This window comes from Fringilla coelebs (assembly GCF_963513975.1).
Source record: "Fringilla coelebs genome assembly, chromosome: 10".
NCBI classification, from domain to species: domain Eukaryota; kingdom Metazoa; phylum Chordata; class Aves; order Passeriformes; family Fringillidae; genus Fringilla; species Fringilla coelebs.
Window position 1 is genome coordinate 17,856,163 of NC_140036.1, and position 24,133 is coordinate 17,880,295.

Sequence of the window (24,133 nt, forward strand, 5' to 3'; positions counted from 1 at the left end):
AGAAGGGTGAAAATTACAGGAGGAACACAAGAATGATAAGACTCTAAAACAACCTTTTTGATGAAGATACAAGTCCAATCTACCTACCAGTGCTAATATTAGCTTGATCACAAAGCTAACTGTGAATAAAACAAAAACTGTAATTGAGACCTTCTCAGTTTAGAAGAAGTATCAAAAGATAAAATGTTGAAAACTGAAACCAGAGAGACAATTACTATTAGAACAATAGGCCAGGATGACTTTTCCATAACTGTCTCTAAAAAGAAGAAAACACTCAAAGATATTTATCTTAAAGACAGTCTAATCTCACCAGAATTATTTAAATGATTTTTTGTAGGCTGTGTCAGGCAGAAGGGAGATTTCATTACCACAGCATAACTTTAGACCTTGTCTATGAATCTGTGAAACTGCCACATGGGAATTTAGTTTTAATTACAGAATCAACAATCAAACGCATAGGATATGAAATGATTGAGATTTAAGAAATACTAATTAAAACAAGTTTTACTAAAGTAATTTTTACAATTATTGTTTCCATCACATTTTAAGAACTATTCAGTGCTAATTAGAGCAGTAGCTTCTAATACTTCTAATACCTAGACAAAAAGTAAGTTACCAGCTATAAAGCAGTATAAAAATCTGCAGTATTATCCTTTCATACAGCTGCAAGCTGAGATGCAAAAGACTGAGTGACCCCTTCAAATAATTCTATTCTTCTTATTGCCAATTACTAAACATCAACATTACTGCCTTGTAAACTGGCGTCCTCACTTTTGCAATTTGAAATTAACAAGTGTATTTTGAAATGAGAACACTTGTCTAAACTAAACATGACAGCAATGTAAGACGGTAACTATTGGCCAAGTTGGATACAAAAGCATAACATTACCTGAGCTTTTTCAGTACTTGTTGGTTGCAGATGTCTGTACAGCACTTTCTTCACAACATCAATAAACAAACAAGCAACTACTATGAGGATTATGGCAAACCAAGCAGAACCACTTGACAACAGTTGAACAAATACAAAGTACATGTCCTGGGTATGTAAAAATGGCCTGAAAAGTTAAAAGAAGTGGCAATTACTAAAAACTTCTAGGAACAAAAGTACAGCACAGGCTGTCTCAAGTGTATCTTATTTTACATCAAGCAGAGAGACCCAGGATGCAGAAACACAACTGCACCATGTCCATGTGAAGTCCAGCAACCTGTTGGACCTGACCTGCCCATAAGCTCCAGGGAATGGGGATACTGAACTTTGGAGGAAAAGGTTCTGATTTAAATTGTGCTGCAGAGAATCCATCACCACTCTATCTCCCCAGACTCCAAATTACAAGCAAAAATACTTCACTTTACTGATTCAAACCCCAGCATCTTTATTTCTGTTGCAATTATTCACCTATTACATAGCACCTCTGGGAACCTATTTACTTCTTAAAAACGCCTTTATAGTTACAGGCTGTCACAGCCAGATACTGTGTGTCCTTGAGCACAGGACAGCACAGCAGCACTTCTTAAATTTTTCAAAGACTCACCAAAAGCAAGTGGCCAGTCTAGATATAAAACCTTTTTACCTGTGACAAAATTCAGAGCAAGATGGTAGAACATAATATTTCAGTGTTTTTTAGCTTCATTGATATTACATGTGATAAAAAGGATGGGGGGGGGTGGTGTGACTTACCAGATAATTCCCCCATAAAACAAGGAGAATATGAAATAAAATACAATGGATCCCCAAGTAACAAAATGGTTTATCCATGTCCAGAAGTGAGTTTCTAGTGCCATCTAAAACAGAGATAACTTCAGTGAGCTTCTGTTTTCCACCCACTTCACAGAAAATTATAAATATTCAGTCAGAACACACTTATGAACTTCCAGCACAAACACTAAATATTGTTGTAACACACAAAAACTAAAGAAAAATTTCAACCACTGTTTAAACGAAACATAAAAATCACTTATCTGGAACCCTCAAGAATCAGTAACTTTAGAATCAATTTTAAATTGCTGTTTTATTACATATTTGCCTACACATCCAAACCCAAAGAGCAGTGTGATATCATACCTTCATCGTAACAGTTATAACCATAACGGTGAAGACCAAAGTACCAAATGTCCAGTTCCCAAACATCTAAGAAAATGGCAAGGCAAAAATCATGGAAGAAAAAACCATCAGTTAAGGGCATTCACAGTAAGTTAAATTCTTCTCAAGTCAGCTACACTAAAGAAATAAGACATAAGCTTGTGACAAGTAATCATCATGAAAAAAGCAAGGAGGGTACAACACAAACTACTAGAAAAAACAGAGGTTATGATAAGAGCATAATTAACAACCCCCAAGTCATCTCTTTTCTTAGTTCAAAACAAACCAACACAAAGGCTACATGAAATATGAAAAAAAAAGGCCAAAAAAGTAATATGAAATTATAGGGAAATGAAGACATCAATTTGATCAATTCATTCTAAGCGTCGAATAGAAAGGAAAGATTGGGTGGAAGGTATTCTCTTTAATTGCAAAACACTTTTCAGTTTAAACACTTCCAGATAATTATAAACATGCAGCATCAAATGAAGGTTCACTTTTAACCCCAAGCACAATTATACAATTCAAAAATAATGGTGCCATTGTATTTTATAAAGAAAATTCTAAGGAAAAGACACTTTGTTTCCAGGCTAATAAACACAAAATTAAGCTCTAATTCTGAAACACTGAAATCTGTCACTTTTGTATTCTCTTGTGCTCATAAATTAAACTATCAAAACTCTGAACAAGGTCTACAACAATAAAATCTCAGCTCTGACAACCGAGCAGGGATGCTGAGATTGTATCTATCTACATACATGCTACTCAGGGCTGCCATTCTACACCAGGTCCAGCCTGGAACTGGCTGGGGGATCACAGGGAAGATTTTGCTGTTTCACAGCTGGTTTTGCCAATGACAAACTGAACAATGACCAAATCCTCAACTCTGTGTTTACTGGTAGCAGACTAAGCAAGCAAGGAGGAAGGTACCACATGCAGACAGGCAACCAGGGTCATCCTAGAGCTGATGTGTCAGTACAGCACAGGGGCACAGAACTGGGATTCACACAGTTGTAGTTCTTGTTGCAGAGCTCTGACAAAAAATCCCAACAGCCTGAGGACAGATCTCACAACTGCTTCTCTCATCTATACATAAGGTATAAAACAGAGGCAGCCATGAGTCTGGATTTCATTTTAAAGATCTTTGTGGCAACATGCCTTTTTGAAGCCTTGGATTTACTTGTCCCACCAACAGTAATGGTTAACAAGTAATGTGCTTATTGTTAACTGCTGCAATATTCATCTTAAAAGTAAAAATAAACTTCTCCTGAGTGACCTGTGAAAGAAAGTGTCTTTGCTAACACTGCTCTCAATAGTCACAGAGTTAGAATGCAAAACACAAACAGGTTCTTGCCACCATTTTATTTTTGAACACATTTACACTGCGGATGCTGCATCCTTTAATCCTATGAAGTAACAGATACAATATTTTGTATCTCCTCCTCTTCTAAACTCTTACCATTTGCCTGTTAGGTTTCAATATCTGACGACATGCACGGCATGAAAAAGGGGGGAGAAAAAAGAACTAAAAGATCAAGTTGTTGCACAATGTGTTGAGGTAAGCCTAACAAAGCACCAGCATTAACAAAATATTTACAATCTCTTCTATTCTGCTGTGCTCTGAACTGAGAACTTGGAATGGAAACGTGAGGCCTTGCACCAACACTACCCTGTACCACAGATCTCTCTCTACAGGTGATCACTTCTTGAGGACTTAAGAAAGCACTTCAGCAGCACACAAAATCCTCTTGCCCTTAATTTTGGCTTTTTCAGGCACACATTAAATTTGCAATGCAGATATTTCACTGCAACACAGTTCTACCACTTCTAATCAATATCTTTTAGCAAACACAGAGAGGCAGAGTAACTAAAACCCAGAAGAGTCTTAGAATTTAATTGAAGTCATGTCACATAAGAAGCTAAAGGGCAGCTGGCAATTCCCCAAACCAAACAGTTGTTACTAATTACAATGGGAGAAGTCTCTTCCTGCCCCGTGGACATTTACTAAGCAATTCTGAAGTGAGGTGCTTTGACAACTGAAGATGGATGCACCACACACACTGATTCATAGTCTAAAATTACCTCATTACAAGAGTCCTGAAGGACCTTTACCAGCTCACAAGAATTTCAAATCCCACAGCTTGTAATGAATGACAAGAGAGGACACACTCATGCCTCAGCTGGAAAGAGACATTTTAGTCTAAAGCACAACTATTTTAATATTTTTATCAATCATCTGATGATGTGATGGGTGCTCCAGGTGGCTGCACCACTCTCCCTTCACTGCTCCTCCCTCTGCCAACCACCAGCTCCACCTGCAGCCCCTCAGGACCATTCTCTTCCCTGTTTGAACATCACTGTATTTCTGACTAAACTTCCTGAGCTCACACTCACTCCCTGGCACCAGCTGACACTGGGAATTCAGCAGGATGCTGCTTTTGTCCCTTGTGCCCTAACTCTGCCAAGCATTATGAGAATTGGCAAGTTCTTCATGCCAGTATTAAGTACGGCATAATGAGAAGGAAGTGTATTTTTCCATTACTACCCATGTTTAACAAGGGAAAAATCAGTATCTAATGGTTTTAAATTGAGTTAAGTAACTCAGAACCAAGGGAAATAAGGAAACAGACTTGGAATGGTTTCATGCAAACTTTAGAGTTTTTTGTAAAATTATTCTTCCTGTGAACTTTAACATCTTTAAAATAAAAAGTGTCAAATCAGTGTATGATGATTTCATTAAAGTATGGCCTTAAAAACACTCACTGAATAAATAGCATAATTTAAAAGCAGCTTGCACCAATACATTTAGAAAAATTCAGAGTAATTAAAATAACATTTTCAGGAGAAGCTTTAAGACTTTTGTCAACTTTCAGCCTAACTTTATAACAGCTACTGAAGAGAAACCATTGCTTCTCTTGCTTGACATTGCAATTAAGTCCAATTCAAAATGATTTTGAATGAATGAATATAAATTCTCATTTGCTGACATTATGAAATAGGATTTTGACAAAACAGTTTATGGAATACAATGAAGTTTAATACAACCATGATACACCTATTATCTTGAAAGATATGTTCTTCAGGGACATATGCTTTCTGACAACACCTTACAATTTCCATGCTAAGAAATGTTACTCTTGAGAGCACACACAAATACTGACAAAGAATCTTTGATAATTGTAATTCATAAAAACAAAATTTTTTGGACACAGAAAGATTTTTCAAAAAAGCATTAAGAAATACCAACAAAAACACAGTGGTAGAATAAGACTTATGATATTATACCTGGCCATTTCCCAGCAGAGAAGTGTCTTCTCCCATTAGAAGATACGAGCCATAAAAGAAAACAAATGCATGAAAGAAGCCCAAGATGGTCCAGTAAAGAAATGGTTTAAACCCCAGATGGGCATTTTTACTGATGTCTCTGCAGAAATAAAACAGATTTGTATTCATACTGTCCATAACAATCAACTATCCACACTGCATGACTGCTACTGCTTTGAATAAATGTAACTTCCAACTGCACCAAGACACATTAATGCTGACATATGAAAAAAATACATAAATCATGGGCAAAAAAAGAACTCTGAGCTCTCAAGATTTGGGTCTCCTTTAAGGAGAGGTCACCAATGGCCAGGGTCTCTAATGGATCAAATTCAGAAGAGCACAAATTAGAATTCTTGTCCCTGGAGGTGGAATTGCAAGAGGAAGAAAAAGCCAGATCCCCCTGATACTTACCCCTTGCTGTGCTTAAAAGACCTTTACAAAAACAGAAACATCTGAGAGGAGACATCTCTTTTTTACAAAAATACCTATTTTTTTCTCCAAAAAGTATGCAGTGCAACATGCTACCACTGGGAGGACATCTAATTCTACAGGAAATCACTCCTCCTCTTGGTAAAGGATTTTTTGTGGTGATTCCCCTAATCATGGTGTCCTAGTTTTTCATTCTCCTTGTCTGAGTGATTTTCATCTCCAGTAATGGAGGAGAAGGCTGTCAATCATGTAAGCTGACCAAGCGCTCAGTGCTCTTCACTCATAACATGGTTGACATAAAAAGACACTTCTCTTAAAACATCCCTTTTAATTAACTTTTTGGATAAGAACTATGTAGCTTCAATTCTTCCTCATCAAGACAGTTACTAAAAATGCCTAAATTACAGATAATTATTGCAGCAAGTTCAGAGTTGTGCAGATGCCACTGCTGTTGCACAAGATGTGTCCCTGTGGGAACTGATGCAGGACATACATACCTGTAGAGCACAGGCTTACTCTGCAATACATGCGGGTGTACATGCTGCTCAAAAAGACTGTAGATGAGGACAGGCAGGGAAGTGAAACAAATATTGTACAAAGTCAGGTATACACTGTCATAGAGCGTCTGCAAAGGAAAGCAAAAAGCATTTTATGTCTTGGAATTGATAAAGATTTATTAGCACACTTATAGCAGCATTGATTGATCAGTTACATTAATTTGCTAGTTAGGAAAACAGCTGCACTCACATAACAATCTAATAACATCAGCTATCAATTACAGAAAATGAAGCTGGGTATTTGCTAAGTGTAACATCTCTACTGCTCCTTCTGTCACCCCCCTATTTCTTAATTATGGACCTCAAGTGTTTCACAGACAAGTTGGTAGGCACACAATACTTACTTGTTGTGAAAACAAACAGAAGAACTGATATAAAAATTGTGGTGTAATAAAGCACACATTCTGAAAAAAAAGGGAAATTAAGAAAACAGTTAATCCTTAGTACATGCCTCAGAGCCCTAAAAGAAATTGCTAACTCTTAGAAGCTGCTAAAAATACACAGGGAGAGCACAAAGCCTTTCAGCATTTTACTTGGAAAAGTACAGCGAGTTACTTTTCTTGAGAGGATATTTTGTTTGTTTGTCCTTTGGGACAATGAACCTGAAAAGTATGAGCTTAACTATATGTGCTTGATGAGCAATCTCACTAAAGGAGTCTAAACAGTAATTAGGTAGAGGAAATCCATTCATTTTCCCCTTCAGCTTCTTTTTAAGAATTTCTTTGCAGAATAGTTTCCACATTTTATTCAATAAAGCTGTGACGTGCTCATGTGAGTTTGCTGCACAGAAGCAAACAAAGAAGAAACCAAAATATAACATCATGCTATTGCTGTTAAATGAAAGAAATCAACTTCAAAAGGGACTTGGGAGCCAAAGCTGAAATCCCAGATAAAATTCAATAAAGATAATGAGTTTTGACTTGTTTGAAAACTGATGAACAAGTGAAAAAAACCAAAAGCATCCCAACCAAACAAACAAAACCCCTGCCTTGAGAAAACAAACACATCAGCCTCTCAACCTGGACAAACTCACTGCAGTATTTAAAGGCTATTTCTAGGTGGAAAGACTAAACAATTTCACAGTTAAACTAATGCATTTGGTTGTAAAAGATAAAATTAAAAAGCTCAGAAAACATGTTTAACAGAGATATTTAACCTGATCCCAACAAAAATCTCAGATCTGAAATAAATTTCTTGCTGGGAAAAAAACTCACCTTATAAAAAAAGTACTGTACAAGGGTTGCTATTCTAATATAGTAAAAGTGCCCATGAACAAAAAGCAACTTGGAGAGGAATTTAAATCGCGCTATTGCATAGTCACTGTTTCTCACAGCTTGCCTTCCTTCCTTGCCCATGATTCCTGTAATGTTTGGAAAACAAAACACAAAACAGGTCAAGTATAACAACAACTCAAGTTTAAAAAACCCAACACCATACATCTGAAGCTACAGGTCTGTTTTCCTGCACTTCAACACCTTAAGGACTTCAGCAGTGTTGCAAAGGAAGATACTCCTCACACTTAAAACTAAAGGAAGCTGCTCATTTGATGCTGATTCAAATAAAGAAGCCCCAGTTGGTGGAGACAGAAGGAAGTTACCTATGCCAACATGTGCCTCCTGGATCATGCTCACATCATTAGCACCATCTCCGATTGCTAATGTTATGGGCTTCTCCGGAGAGGTTTTTAACAGTCGAACCACCTGGAAAAAGAAAATTAAACACTTTCAGACTAGACAGTCTACCTACAAACCATGTCAGCAATTCCCAAGTATCTCAGTTAGCAGCCAATCTGAGGATATAATTAATATGTTTTATGAACATGTATGTTTGGGTAAAAAATATCTTTAGCATATCACATCATACATTAATTCCTTCTTTAGAAAAGCTGCCTGTTCTGGAGCACAAGCCTGATTTAAATATTACATCTGCCTTGAGCCTATTTTCCTGTTCTTATTTCAATGTTCTGTTAAAACTCTTAGTTTGGTGCCTTATCATACAAAACAAAGTCAAGTAAAATTTAGAACTGAAAATTCACTTACAGACTAGTACAGATTTAATGCACTTTAATAAACCCAGATTTTTCATATTTATAATTAATGGAACTAATCCAGGTAAAAGAAGAATTTGAAAAAGCACATGCATTAGCTAGAAGATCAATATGCCATTATTAAGGAAAATAGCTTCTTTCAAAAGCAACTTCATTATCATCAAGGGGTATCCTCAACTGACAAAGAAACAGAAGAAGATATGACAAAATGAGGGAAAAAACTGTTGACATGCAAGGCCCTAAAATACTCAGAAGAGGAGCAGTGATAACAGATCTTCAATGTAAGTGTCAATAATATTCTAAATGCAAAGGAGTTAGTTAGATGAGGCTTTTGGTTAAGGAGAATTAGTGATTCATTAACCTCCCACAGAGCCCTAGCTTAAGGTAGAAGCTTCACTATTCATTGTAAGTGGGCTGCAGGTAAAGGCATGAACGCAGATCAACAGGTTTTCCAAAATCAAGAAATAAATACGTATGAAAAAATATTTTCCCCCTCAAGTTCCAGAATCCCCAAAGTGGAAATAGCAATGGAGCAACTGCATGAAGTAGACACAAAAAACTGTATTGGCGTAATTGAGTTGAGGCTGGCAGTGTCAGGGCAATAATTCACAGGAGTGGGAATTCACACAAGGAACACAACAGTGATTAAACAAAGCTCACAGCTCAGAGAAATCCACCTGATTGTGAGAATACATTCCCTAATTGCAGGTATTAATATTCAAGTTTAGAGGTTCCCCATTCCTAAGGGGTAATTATTTCAAACACATTTAGTATTAGATCCCAGGAAGCAGCCTTAGAGGGGTAACAAGGCTGCAGGACATCACCCAGATCAATCCTCTTGAGATCCCCAAGGCCTGGGTAATTTGGACAGACAAACATCTATGTGAAAAGGTCAAGACAAATCCTTTAGCAAAGTTTAACAGCAGCAATCAGCAGCAGCTCCAAATGACTGAAATGATGATGTTTAAACAAGGTTTTGAGTCATAAAACATACCAAAATTAGTAGTGAGACCACTAACCAAACAGTAACATGCATTATCATTAGAGATGCAGGAAGTATTAAGCTGAATTCCAGCTTAAATCTTGGAATAAACCTCACAAAAATGTTGCCTACAGCAAAAAATAATGTGCAAGACTAAACTGCCCTGCACTTCCTTCCCTACCCCTCAAGTCTGATGGCATTTGTATTGGTGATTTATATATGTCAATATTAAAAATAAAAAATTCGCTGCAATTAAAATTACATTTTGCTGTACTTCATGACTCAAGACAGGAAGTAATCTCCATTATCTGCTGGTGAGGAGAAGAATTAAGAAAAGCAGTACAAAACATTATAAATCAAGTTAAATGACAAAATAAGAACAAGGACACGACACTGACAATTAACTGCTCCTTAAAGAGACAGGATGGCAAAAATTTCAGCCAAAAGAATGTACAGAGCTGACGTATCCAACAGGTTGGTTTACTCAGTGTAGTTACAATTTCCTTTCAACATTTCATTGAAACTAACACTATACCAGGTGAACAGTTCTATACTGAAGTGATTCTAAAGACTGCATAAGAACTCTGGAAGGAACAGTGACCTCCAAACAGACCACTCCTGTTACAGTAAAACAGCCTGCCTCTTGAACATCCTCACAGAAGGGTTTCCTGGTGCTTTAAGGTAAAGAGATGTCTTTTCATTAAGAGAAATTTTCAAAAGGAAAAAATATTATAGTCCTTCAGAGCTTAGCATTCAGAGTTAACCAAAAAAAAAATCACAAAATCTGATTTTGAATCTTATCCAACACATATTTTAGTAAAATTCTGCATATGTGAATGAAAAATGGTATTAGAAGATAGCATTAAGGCAAATCTTTCCTGGAGACTAGGCCTTCCATTCCCTTTTACTTCTTCCTCAAACTTGGGTATTTTTAAAGTATTTAGAGAAGCACAGTTTCTCCTTACAGGTTCATGAATTTTCAATTTAGTTTTTTTGGTTTGGAGAAGTGATGGAGCAGCTATGGCAAAATCATGCAGGAGACTGGAAGAGCTGCTGCCTTACTGAACACTCAAGAGGCAGAATAAAGATGAGCTTGGTGGCAATACTTTGATTTCTCCATCCACTTGCAAATTTTCAAACACACATGAAGAAACTTCTGAGCAAACTACTCTAGATCTGAATTTAACAAAAATTCAGAGGTCACAAAAAGGGTCAGACAAACAAACAAAGCAGTTTCAGAAATCCTTGCCTCTTCAAAGCATGATAAAAATACTTGAATGGCAATCCTGACCATATTCTAACTTACCTTTGCTTTCTGAAGTGGTGCCATGCGACAGCACAACACTGCAGAACAGTTTTTGCAAACTTCCATGAACAATTTTTCATGTTCCCTGAGAGCAAGAGAGAGGCTGGTCCCATCCACAACCAGTCCATGCTGGATAACATGGTCTTCCTTTATTCTGTTTGGGGACAAAAATGTTGACTTTGTACCAGTGTTAATGGTAAAATTCCAATTTTGCTATAAACTATGTTGTTGGCCAAGACAATAAGCAAAGGAGTTAACCTGTCAGATAGACTACTTCTTCCAGTCTGTTATTATATTAATAAATAATTTTTTTAAAAGACGGCTTCCTTGTTTGGCATATGCATCAAAGAGACTGCCATAAAATTTAAGAATGAAAGCAACCCAAGCTCAGATCATCACTGAGATAGTGACTTCTCAGGTATTTTACCTCTTGGCTAGCTGCCTCAGCTGTTCTGCACAGGTACTGTCTGACTTGTGCTGCACAAGCTCAAGGATGTTCATGGTTCTGTGAAAGTGTCCACAGGATAAACTGACACTAACAGCTGTTTCATGCTTGTCTCCAGTGAGCACCCACACTTTGATACCAGCCAGCCTGAGGGCTTCTATAGTTTCTTGGACTTTCTCCTGCAATCTAGAAAAAAGAAAAGTCTTAAATAACTAACTGAACACTTTACAAACAAAAGAGCTCATACTGTAACTCCATGCTACCACTGTAACCCCACTGTCATGGAGAGTTAAGTCTGCCTTTCCAATGTTACATGTGTTTTCAGAGAATCATAGTCTGGCAAATGATATTCTCTTACCAGCAACAAAACAAAAACCTTGATGAAACAAAAACTAAACTTCAATCCTTCTAAGAGATCAAAAATTTGTACTAAGCATATTTTGACTTAAACTAGGCACTGTCACTGCCTTTGAGAAACTTTAAAACAGTCCACAGTAATTCGTGGTACTATGGTGCATGAAAAGCTTGCCAAGCCCCATGTGCTCACTTCAGTGTTCACCCTGTGACCTACAGAGCACAAGCAGAATGCTTTGCCAAGGAGCTGCGTGTAGAAGCTTTCCTAAGGAATTTGCTGTTACACTAAATATTTGCTGCAACTATTCCATTTCACATACATGACATCTCCTGATGAAACACACTGTACATCACTGTTATTAAGACATAATCAGTTGGTACAAGTTTTGGTTTGAATCTGCCTCAATCTAAAGGTAAATATACTAAAGAAGAATAGCACAGAACTTTTGGTCATAGTGGGAGAGCTTTTCACACTTTATATTTCAAGTATAAATCCTAAACTCGCTGGTTTGAGCGTAGATAGCAGTAACTCCATGGCATACTTGTCTTCTACTCCTGTAGCCCCAAGTAACTCCAGATCCCTTTCTATGAAGTTGAACACATCTGCTAATCTCTCTTCCCGCTGCTGTAAGGCAGTCCTGGCCTCATGAAGGCGTTTGCCAATTTCTTGGTACTCCTCAGGTGTGAATCTTCTGTAGGCCACACACAAAGTTCTTAGGCCTTTCTGCAAGAAAATAAAAGACTACATTCAGAGTCGACAAGTTTCTGATCTAACAAAAAAGTGTCAGCAGCAATTTTTTCACTTCAAGTCACAATTTAAACTGCATGAATTTTCTTCTGATCAGCTGAGGCTGGAAGTTGAGCAATCATATACACTTACCAAAGCAAATTCATCCACATGTATCCTTGTTTTATCTATTTCTCCACTCTTACTACGAGGAAGAATGGAAGATTCTGCTCCCTTTGTGAATAAAAGCTTCTCCCCTAGAAAGTCAAATAGAACTGAAATTAAAATAATGTTGTTTAAGAAGTTCTTAGGTGCTGCTCGTGCAATTTCTGATCACGTACCTGAGGGACTCTCTACAATGACACTCATGCGTCTGCGATTTGGATCAAACTCCAAAACATGAAGCAATTTATACCTGCATTTTGTGTTTTAAGAGGGAATGGAAAGAAAACATTTTTAGAAATAAACCTCCAAAGACAATTACTTATAAATAGACTCTTACACCACAGACCTTTCCTCAAAGTGTTATTTTTGTATAGCAACTCCAAAAGTGATGCTATCACTGCTGAACAACTATCACTGTTCATTGCTTTTTATGAATTTATATATGCTTAACTCCATTCTGTAAGATTAAAAGGTTCTTCTACCAACAGGAATAGCTTTCTGAATACTAACTTGACATTTGGCAATTACAAGCAGCTCCTATTTCTTCATCCTTCTGTCGTTACTTCAAGTACAACTTTGAAAACTACATTTTGTTTCTGAGAAATTTGTAAAAAATCTAGACTGTCAAAAAAGTGTGTGTGCCCTGGTAAGTGGATTAGTTTTTGTTATGTTACCACTAGCTTAGCAAATTAATTTTAGACATGTAAATTCAAAGTACTGCCAACTAGCTGACACAGATCAAATGAGTAAAAGGAGTTATGGAATACTGCACATATACAGTTATTAATAATTTGTACTCATTCTAGGAAAGTTTAAAATATCTGATTAGATTATGCACAAACGAGACTGATTCTGGAATTTCAAGAGCTGAAACAAGACTTGAATAAGCAATTCCGTTTTCCAACTCTGCTACAGTCTCAACCTTTGAGGAATGGGCAAAGATACAAACTGTTACAACACACACCTACACAGAGTAACTCACACAAAATTCTTGCATCTCAGCTACAATTGGTAAGGAATAAGATGCAAGCTGTCTTGAAGACATCAAGGGAAAAGCATTAAACAGAGCACGCTGTGGAAAGGCAAGGTTTGCTTATGAACAAAGAGGATTAAGAGGAAAACATTACATTAATCTTCACTACTGTTCTAGCCTTCAAAATAATCAAGGAAAAAAAACAAATACCTCTCTGGTTTTCCAAGACTTTTTACTTCCATACTGTCTCCACTAATTCCAGTAAATACTACTCCAACCCTAAAAGTAAAGAGAATATACACTTAATTATGACTTTAGACAAAATGCCTATTGATGGAGGGAGAGGAAGATGGCAGGGAAGAAAAGGAGAGACTCTTACACCCCATTACTGTACTCTAGTTCTAGGGAAAATTAAGAATGCCCATTTCTGCAGTATTTTATTCAAATCATACTCTGACCACTGTAACTTCTCAAGCATTTTCATAAGTATTAGAAATCATCACTTTATAATACACCTGGGGGGTTGTGTATTTTACATTTGAATGTTTTCCCAGTAAGGTGACAGTGCCAGGCCCTGGTCTTCACCAGGGTCCTGAGCCATCTGTAAGGTTGTCCTTGCAGGAAATTCCTGTGTCAGACAGCCCTGGCAGTGCTGCTCACCGGCTCGCAGCTTCCACCAAAGCTTTCTCATCTGGGGAAGAAGCATAATATTCCAGGGGGGATGTTATTCCATTGGCATGCCAGGGACCATCAGCACCATCTGTCTGATCTGCATTGATCTGCACTGTATGGCACAGACAAACTGCTTTCAAGAAGAGCTCTTCCTCTTTCACCTAGAAGGAAGAAAAAACTTGATTTGGAACACATATCAACCCAGATTTGAACACACTTAAGGAAAAAGTGGTTTTACTTACAAATCTGCCAAGCATTTCATGTTAGATAATCACATCTCAACATGTTTAATAAATATTATTTGTTCAGTGACACTTGAAAGCTTCAAACTATTCAGAAATTCTGATTTATGTTTGGGTTGGTTTTGTTTTATGCTAATCGTACAAGAATATATCTCTGAAATAAAACACTTTCAAACTAGGATGACTAATGATGGGGAAACCAAAGAGCCTTACCAAACCATGCCTGTTTCCATCTGGAGAATCTTCAGAAAACCCCTCTGGAGTTAGTTTACCATTGACCTCTTGGTACTTTATGCCATTAATAGAGCACTCCCGAAACTGCATCTCATTTTCAGTTAATGTACCAGTTTTGTCTGTAAACACATACTCTACCTTTTGTAAAATAAAACAAAAAAACAAACTTGGAATTGCATGCACTTGTTATAAAAAAAAAGATACAATAATCTCCACTCACACTTTCTTTTACACACAGTTTTTTATTCATATAAGAATTTTAACTTCTGCCATCACATCTTTATACCTTGTTTTAAAATTAATCAGAAATAATATCACAGTGATCAATATCACTGTCACAAATGTTAATATTAAAAACTAAGCAGAAAATAGGTGAAAAAACCCAACAGACAACATATTTTTTACCTGTCCCAATTCCTCATTGAGGTCTGAAGTATTTACTTGCGCTCTCTGGTTTGTTTCTTCATGATAGAGGTCAAGATCCCAGCCAATAAAAAAAGATCCAAGAAATTTCTGCATCTCAACAGTCACATAGAGTGAAATGGGTATGATAAAATTGTAAAGTACCAGAAAAGCAAGAAAATCTGAAATAAATCTCAGGATCTACAAGAGAAAAAAAAGAAAAAGTGAAGATTACCACAGTGTTCAGGTGAAACATGGTGAGTTAATTATGCTTCAATATGCATGAACAGTGACAAACTGGGAGAGCCAGAGAAGCCCAAGTCCCACACACACATGAGGAGAGACAACACTCCAGTGACAACACAGGCATTTGCAGGTTGCCCCAGTAACACGCCTTCACACTGAGGCAAAAAGTCTACCTTAAGCCTCTGAGTGGAGGTTTCAATTCACAAGTTCATTAATTTTTGTCTCTCTACTGAATCTGTCAGGAGAGGTGCCAATTAATATTAACTGTCATGGTGATTCTGTTTTCCATCTCTGAAAGAGTTTGGTCTGAGAAATCAAATGTATTCCCCATTCCATCAAACAGCATCATTCATGTAAGCTTTTCTAAGGAACCCTAAATTGTGAAGACCAACAAGTGATTTTCCAGGCAGTCAGAGGAGCCTGCAAGTACTCTGTTGTTTCAAGACAGCAAAGTGTTAAGAGGGTTCCTGTCTGCTGGCATTCCCCAGTAATTTGGGTGATCCAGACTACATGAAAAGAAAGGGATCATGTGGATTTCTTTTATGTCTCTTCAAATCATTGTGTTTCACACACACATTTCAGGCAAACACCAATGTGACAGGAGAGGAACTTCTTTTTACTAGGTATGATAATTTTAACAAACCCTGAAATGCAACACTACAGTCTCTTTTTCATCTGCACAACAAACTCAGTATCTAAATTGTACTTTGGAAAGACTCTTACCAACACTTGAATATTGAGCAAGGGAGACTTGAGATGACAAAAACCAGGCCACCTCTTTAACTCCTGCACCAGAGTTAGGAGGAGTTAGGTGCAGGAGAACATTTTAAATAAAGGAAGCATAAAAATAATCAACAATTTGCAAAGCTAAATAATGTCTATTCTTCCTCTTTAGGGAGCATTGCTGTAAGTATTTAATAAATAATAAAAGTAACTGACAAAAACTCAGCAAGTTCTGTGCCTAAAGACATCTTCCAAACTAAACCAGAAAAGACAGACAGAAAGTGAGAGCAGTAATTCATCTAAGAGAGGTAGGGACAATTACTTAAGTTAGAGAGGTTCTTCAAGCAATGGCAATGAAAAAACAATCTGCATACGCAGGAGGAGATGGACAGGGAAAGACCTCTGAGTAAGGATGTCAGCATGCTGAGAAATGAAAAGCAGATTGTAGAAGTCAACATGGGAGACAGAAAAAGACAGAAAAACAAAGACATGACAGAAGGAGAATGACACTGCAGAAACACACATGGCTCTCTACACTCCTGATGGCAAAGGAATGGAAAGATTGAGGAAATACTTATCCCTGCTCTATTCAGAACTGAAAGGCTCCACAGGCTAGACTAACTTGCATAGCAATTATTTCAGATTAAGCTCCTGAACTGCTTTGGACAAAGGCAGACTCATACAGAAATCAAAAATTAAAGAGAACACAGAAAAATACCGACTAATTGGAAAAAGAGATACTTTTCAGAGCCACAGATTTCAGGGACACTTTAAAGTATCCCTTCAATCTCTGAAGAGAACTGAGCAGACAAGCAGGAGCTTGAGCAAAATTACAGCCTTATGAAATTGCCCAAACCATCTCAACATCACAGAATGTACAAAATTCCTGAACTGTGAAATCATTGCAATAGAACATACACAAGAACAGCCATCCTCGTCCGCTTTTCCTTTATGGAATGACAAAAGACATCCTAAAGAACAATAATTAGAACATAGACCATCAGAAATATGTCCTAACAAAGCCTTTTCAAAAGTTTTCAAAAAGTCTAATCTTTTCATAAAGGAAGGAAAAATCCAATCAGTAACAGTGGTAGAAATATTTCTACACAATGGTGAGGCTACATGGGACTAACTCAAATATCACTGAGACAACAGCACAGAGACCTGCAAGTGGATCATGTGGTGGTTACATAGCATAGAGACACAATATATATGACATTGAGTGCATATTGGTTGAGTGTTCCTCAGATATGCACCTGGGCAGAACTACGTTACCTTACTGCTGTTCCTTTCATGCTCTGTTTTTTCATTGTACCAAGGCTCATCCCATTTCTCTTCAGCTTGCCATGCATACTTTAAAATAGTGCTCAAAATGGCTTCAAAGAGGAGGATTATTAGATAAATAATCAAAAAGGAATTCATGGACCTATAAAGAGGCAAAAAAATAAAGCAAGACATTTCAGTTTATTTTACTTCATCTGTTGACACAGTGTGGTTACTTTTTAAGAAAGTGTAGCCTGTGCTTGATACAGATATAAAGTTTCTATGCAATAAGCAGGCAACAGAATGGGAAAGAAATTCTACATGTGACTAAGCTAAACTCTACATAGCAATATGAAGACTAGATTAAGGTGCAGGAACACCCCAACAGCTGACTTGGGTCACACCTACAGTCCCACACTGGTCCTCTTTTTCCCCAAGGAGCCCAAGGAGCTTGCAAGGCTGTGCAGGCAGTACAAACGAGCACAGCAGAAATTCATGGCTGCACTTTTTCTTCAGTTAGAAGAGCACTGCCATGTGCAGCTGAGCATTTAACCCAGGCCAGGCTACAGCAGGACAGTCACACCTGCTTCTTCTTCTGTAACCAGCAAGACCATCCTTCCTCCCCGTGCTTTGAAGACTGAACTTCTCTTGTGCTACATACAGTTGTTTGTATGTAGCTATATATTTGCGCAAGTATGTCAGGGGGCTCTCTCAGATTTTTAGTAACTGGAATAAAGGCAACACATCAGAACTCCTTTTCCTTTTAAAATAAATCATGAGACTCAATATAAATATCTATCCTGCAACCAGGAGCAAGCTTGGATATTTCCACTGTGTACACTACTAAAGGATGTAATATCAAAAAATGGATTTTATCTTTATAGCTTCCCACTGAAGGTAAGGCAATTAACACTCTCTTCCCTTTGCCTATAAGTCAATGATGAGACCACCAGGGTTTTAAGGCTACACAGGAAAAACTAAGTTAAAGCTCTACAAATATGAGAGATATTAGAAAATAAACATACTTTTCTACTGCTGACCGTTTCTGAGATTTACTCTTGTAATTTAATGCCATCTTTGTCTCCATACCTGTATACACAGCAACACCTGGGAAGGAAGGGGGAAGAGTAAGACTTCATTTTCTGCATAAATACAATTTGCAGAATTTTTAATTTTGAGAGATATAGGATAAAAGCAAAAGGTGGTACTACTTCTGTGTTTACTACGAGACAGTATTTTGTACTATTTGCAAGACTCTTCTGTAGTAAAAAAAGAGTACTACTGAAGTAATTTTAACACCTACTTTAACACTCTTCATTATTATGACTGTACTGCTCTTCAATATGTATTTTATGGAAATCAGCAAGGTAAATCTCAGGAGAAAGCCTTCAACAATAGGTAACAGTAAGAAGAGTCATTTATCCATTGAAGTTAAGTTATTCCTTTATCAAACCACTTCAAATATTTTCACAGAGCAGAGCTGGAACTTTATATCCTTAGAGGTTCTTCAGCATAATATCATTAGTTTCATCTATAATCATATCCCCTCAGGTAACAGTCAGAAAGAGTATTACAATTTCTTCAGTGCAAGTAGAATTAAAACACAGTTCATCAACATGCTTTAAGAAGCGAATACTCTTTAAATATTTAGATGTCTACAAACCAAATATTTCTTTAGTGTTTTTTAATCTTGCTCCACGAAGTAAGAGACTTTCAGGCCCAAGAGGTCTAAAAAGAAATAGACATACCAGCATGTGAACATCAGCTGTTCTGTAGTCTGGAGAAGTACTGAAATCCAGTTTCCTATGCAAAGCTGTCCTGTATCCCCAATAAATTCCCAATGCAGCAACTTAGTGATCTTACCCTTTTCACCACACCTCCCACAAACCTCCACAGAGCTCTCTGTTTCCTTTCATGTCTCCTTTGGTCACTGCCATACTCCCCCTCCACTGTTCCATATCCCATAACTACTGACTGAGCTAAATATTCCAAATGCCTGGTTCAGACAGACCCAGAAGGTACTTGGGAAGGAAGCAGAGAAGAAACCAGCGGAGCTCACAGTGCACCCAAAGTGCTGGTTTAGGTTTGGCTAATTTACCAGTCCCCTACCCCTCTGCCAGACTGAAATGATCTAGAAAATTCAAAAGCTATTCAGACCAAAGAAACAAACAATTAGATGGACACCATGGCAGCCATGCCAATTTTTTTTCCTAATACAGAGATAAAATTTCAGGAGGTAAAATAGATGGTTTCTCCTCACATCTATCACAATACAATAACAGATTCATTTCTTTGGCTAAGTTCACCACAAGCAGTGCTGATAAAATAAGTGTCTAGTTAGAAACAAGGTTAATATAAGGTTAGAACCATATGTTCTACTGCAGCAGCTGTATCATCTTTAGAAACTGGCAGCAGGGTTGGTTTGAAATATAAAAAAAGGTATATTTTCCACTATTTCAAATGAAAGCAGAAATTTAACAACTGCAGTGGCCAGACTGACATAATAGGTAGAAATAAAAGAATTAAAAGTTCAGATGCTAAGTGCTTTGGCATGCAAGCCCTTGGGTTTACCCTATTTTTCCTTTAGCTGCGCCGCACGCAGGCCATGATCACTATCAGATAAACAAAGCTCTTAAACCTGAAGTCCCTTTGAAAGTATAACCTGAAGTTACTCAAAAGAGCCAAAGCCAAACCCACAAGCCACCTTCCACAGTCCAAAATTTAACTTAAATGTTACTGCAAATGTAGCAGTTAACATCACAAATACCATTTGTACCAATTATACACAGAGATTATGATGGATGCTTTAAATTAAACATATATATTTTAGGCTAAACTCAGACTTTACGTGAAAATTTGAACTAAAAGCAACTAAATGCTTGAGCATTTAAAATTTTCATATAAGAAACATTATTTATATTTCTGGATTCAGGTTTGTAAAAGCAGCCTGACAAGCCCAAAATACCAAACCTGAATCAGTGCAACACAGACCAGACAAGTTTACCTTAGGCAGAAAATATAGCTCCACTAGTAGTCAGAACTTGCAATTATTTTTTTCATCTCCCTTTAAACCAGCTGTTTTACATTGTCAACTGGATTATTTTGATAAATTATCCCAATGCTGAACCTGTCAAGCTCGGCAGGAATGAATTCTGAAAAGCTCTCAATGAAGTAGCAAAAGTGGCCTTAGAGAACACCTGAGTGGGTTTTTGGGGGTGGCATAGGTGAGGCTTTTTTGTTGAGGGTGACTAAGCCACTGAACTTGTGGGCAAGTAACCTGCCTGTTACACTTCCATATTTCTGGCAAAAATCCTCAATTCACTCTGAACTCCATGTCACTCCCATCCAAAGTTGACAGATGTTTGCCAGCCTCAGATTGAGAGACATTCAGCTCCTCAGACTGAAGGCAGATATTACAAGGAAAACAGTAGTCTTTTAAAATTTAAGTAGAAATTTTACTAAAAAAAAAAAAGTGTAAAGGATAACATTTTGGACATTAGAGGAGTGAAAGAACCATGGCAGATTTACCTGCTTCTGCAACAAATTTACACACAGCACTTCACCTTTTCAGATGAGGTGGCAAAGTTTTTTTCAAAGCTGGACAATCAACAACTTTCATGAAAAAATAACTAAACTTGAATGCTAAGTATTCCTGAAAATTTGGCAATTTCTTGTGAGTGATTTCCATGTCTTTATTTCAAACCATGATTCTTCTAACTCCTGTCCTTCCTGTTTTTGCTCCTATCCTGTTGTGGTTGTGGGAATTGAATGAGCAGCTGTTTGGATGCCTCACTGGAAGCTGAGACCAGCCCACAGCAATTAGAAATCTTTCCAGGAAGGCAAGATGGAAGTCTGTAAATGGCTTCACATCTTTATTTTTGTAATTGCAAGTGTGCTTGTTACTTGCTGTGACTGCACAGGAAAGGTGGTGAGCCCATGATTATGCGCACACAGCTGTGTTGCCTGTAACAGATGTAAGTACTTATCTGCACAGTCCAGCTGTAATTTGAAATAGATACTAAAAATTACAAATTCATAGCAGAGGCTTTGTTAAACCAAGAATTTCTAGCGATTTCAACTACAAAAACTCCTTCTCAGTGCCTCTGATGACAGGGGATCCGTTGTAGTATAGCTACTACGTCAGTAGAAACAGTTTCACATCAAAAAATGCTTTAATTAACAAAGAACAACAAAGTTACCAGCTGATTACCAGTGCCAAAAAAATTACCTGCCTCGCAGCAGCCAAGCTTTCCAGAACTCTTTTATTAAATGGGTAGTAAAACTGGGTAGTAGTGAACTTTTTTCACTCATCTTTTCTCATCTCCATCTGAGGTATGCAGCTGCAGCTGATACTTTTAGTAAAAATACCTCCCCTTTTCATATATTCAACAGTAACTCTTGTGATGGTCAAGATTTTACATGTTCTAAATAATTATCTTATACAATTTTACTCACCGCACTATTTCTTCAGCTTGTTGACTTACAGTTATTCTTCCAACAAATCTATGAAAGATGGGTATGTCTTAGAAGTATCTACATAAAGACTCAAAAATGTAAAAACCTTCTCTACATTTATAAAATAGTCATTAAAAGTTCCCCAGTAAAAAATAAATCAACTTTTATTAGCAATCAAACTAAACCAATATGGCAAAACTGGCAGTAATTTTACAAGAGACATTTAGCAACAGAAACATTCATCCCTCATAACAGAAACATTTGAGAAAGCTTATTAACTCTGATTAATTGCCACAAAAGATTATATTTCTATTAATTTAAAACAGATTGTGACTTCTGGATGATTCAGTAAGAAATAATTCCTCAACAGATCTAAGTTTGCACATTATCCATCAGAAATAGAAACTTTCCATTTAATAAGGCCAATCTACTACACATGTCAAAATCTGACACACACATATTTAGCATGACTCCAGCCACAAAAGGGGACCCAAATTTATATAGTGATTGTACCTTAATTTGAAAAATATCAAATATTTGAACATCTACTCAAACTGAGTATTTCACTTTTAAAATACCTAATATTTCTCAAAGATCTCCAAGCTTACTTAAGAACAGCTGTGATAATATACTTGGATTTTAAAAACTACTACTTCATAGCTACCATTTTCCATTATACAATTCAGAAGAAACTTGGATAGGAACGCAACTTTTGCTACCCATGATGCTGCTTTACAGAGTCTATGACCTTGCTTGCTGATGTTAAAGCATGCTCAGATATTCCTTTTTTAATCTAAGGTTTGCTGCTGAAGAATGGAGTTAAAATCTTCTCTGGAGCATATGCAAAATAAATATGAGCAACACATATCCTTAGAATTAGACTTGAGTCAATTCCACTTTAACATATCCCATATAATATTGAAATCTCCAGCAGAACCTTATCGAACTTCCTTCAACCTGATCAGACTGTTGGCCATTTAATTCTTTAAAATCTAGAAGCACATCTACTGATTAGAACTGAAATGCACATAATTAAAATAAAAAAGATAAATATTATAATGTTTGGTTACTACTCAAGTACTCAAGTTTAACTTGTCACTTGCAACTTTCAGTAAGTACATATGACAAGCTGATTATTAAAACCTAAAATTCAAGCAGATGTCTGAAGCTATTTTAACCCTAGCAAGACATGTAACATTCTGAGTATTAGACACCTCATTTTGATTTCAAAATATTTAATAATAAAGTGATACCTGTATAGATCTGCTTCTGGCTGCTGACATTCTATAACAGCTACCAGTTTGTCCAGGTTGGCAACAGACTGCAGCACTGCTGTTTCTGGGACTGCAACATGTGTCTGTAAAACAGTGCCCATTGGGTTACTACAGGACTACAAGGCAGCAGGGCAGGTATTTCTACAGGCTGAAGGAAAAATGGCACCAAAATTAACTACATTCTATTTCACAGAAGTAACCCAGACCTTAAGATTGGTCTCTCCATCCAAACTTGCAGTGGTAACATGGCATGAACCATCCACTCGGTCAGACGACAGGAGCACCAGATCGACAGGGAAGGTCTCATCTTTGGCTACTCTGACAATGTCCCCCACCTAACAAAGTGAACATAGATCAGAAAGATACAAAGAGGTTAAAAGGGCAGAATTCCTTTCAGCATTGTTACCAAATCACAATCATTAGCAATGAAACAAGAGTTTCAGCTGTATAATACAAACAAAATGCTCAATTTGTCCTTTACCCGAATGTTTTTAGATCTGGTTTTCACAAGGCCACCACTTCGAACAACATAAACTGGAGCACCGTTGACTTCATTGTCTGCTTTATGTCTCAGCCAGTCCTCATAGCCCTATGGAAAACACAAAAATCTACTTTTTAAGCAAGAAAACTAAAAAACAGACTAAATTTAATCTACTAAGCAAATGTGTTCAAACTACTTCCTGTTTTGTCTGAATAGTTACTAAGTTCTCTTGAGTTTCTGCTCCAGCTGTTACTCAAGAACCTGTGAACCTCTTAATTTTGTCGCTTTACACAAACATGTAAAGGCAAATAAAGTAGCAGAAGTGGTGAAGAAAGTTAACAGTCCCATGTTCTCTTAAAACAATCAGGCAGTGACATTTTCTGTGGATCAGATGACCAAGCACTCAATAAATCTTTGATCTATATTGATTAATGTAATGCACCACAAAACCAAGAACAGTCAGTCCTCAGGCTTTGTGGTTCTTTTTTTTTTTTTAGAAGTAACAGATTGAAATTACTTTCTCAAGTCACACCATATAGCATTTCTAATAGTTACTGCCATAGCCCATGCATGAAACCTCAACTTAATTCTGTGTGACATGCTGTTGACACACCAGCAGTGTCCAGCAAGAGAAGATGACTGAGAAGATTTTTGTTCTTTTTGAGTCCTAATGGAACAGTCTGCAGCAACAGGGCTTTTAATAGATAAGCTAAACAGCTTTTTTTTACTTGTACTTCACACCTGTTTAG

At 37.1% G+C, this 24,133-nt stretch overlaps 1 protein-coding gene across 5 annotated transcripts in view; it reads right to left on the reverse strand.

Moving 5' to 3' along the window:
- The window catches only part of ATP11B (ATPase phospholipid transporting 11B (putative)), a 61,969-nt gene that overhangs the window by 15,165 nt on the left and 22,671 nt on the right, over positions 1 to 24,133 (reverse strand). For 4 of the 5 annotated variants that reach the window (XM_084212515.1, XM_084212514.1, XM_084212518.1 and 1 more), the window contains exons 5-28: positions 23,385 to 23,492; positions 23,110 to 23,238; positions 22,883 to 22,986; positions 21,630 to 21,677; positions 18,838 to 18,902; positions 18,200 to 18,281; positions 17,187 to 17,337; positions 14,946 to 15,143; positions 14,520 to 14,678; positions 14,053 to 14,225; positions 13,603 to 13,671; positions 12,596 to 12,669; positions 12,408 to 12,511; positions 12,070 to 12,269; positions 11,156 to 11,359; positions 10,729 to 10,882; positions 7,991 to 8,093; positions 7,608 to 7,753; positions 6,738 to 6,797; positions 6,334 to 6,461; positions 5,366 to 5,504; positions 2,063 to 2,128; positions 1,679 to 1,782; positions 890 to 1,055 (exon numbers count right to left, since the gene is read on the reverse strand). In XM_084212515.1, the coding sequence (XP_084068641.1) occupies positions 890 to 1,055; positions 1,679 to 1,782; positions 2,063 to 2,128; positions 5,366 to 5,504; positions 6,334 to 6,461; positions 6,738 to 6,797; positions 7,608 to 7,753; positions 7,991 to 8,093; positions 10,729 to 10,882; positions 11,156 to 11,359; positions 12,070 to 12,269; positions 12,408 to 12,511; positions 12,596 to 12,669; positions 13,603 to 13,671; positions 14,053 to 14,225; positions 14,520 to 14,678; positions 14,946 to 15,143; positions 17,187 to 17,337; positions 18,200 to 18,281; positions 18,838 to 18,902; positions 21,630 to 21,677; positions 22,883 to 22,986; positions 23,110 to 23,238; positions 23,385 to 23,492 (2,934 nt within the window). The remainder of the gene's footprint in view (positions 1 to 889; positions 1,056 to 1,678; positions 1,783 to 2,062; positions 2,129 to 5,365; positions 5,505 to 6,333; positions 6,462 to 6,737; positions 6,798 to 7,607; positions 7,754 to 7,990; positions 8,094 to 10,728; positions 10,883 to 11,155; positions 11,360 to 12,069; positions 12,270 to 12,407; positions 12,512 to 12,595; positions 12,670 to 13,602; positions 13,672 to 14,052; positions 14,226 to 14,519; positions 14,679 to 14,945; positions 15,144 to 17,186; positions 17,338 to 18,199; positions 18,282 to 18,837; positions 18,903 to 21,629; positions 21,678 to 22,882; positions 22,987 to 23,109; positions 23,239 to 23,384; positions 23,493 to 24,133) is intronic. The other variant, XM_084212516.1, reaches the window with a different exon arrangement.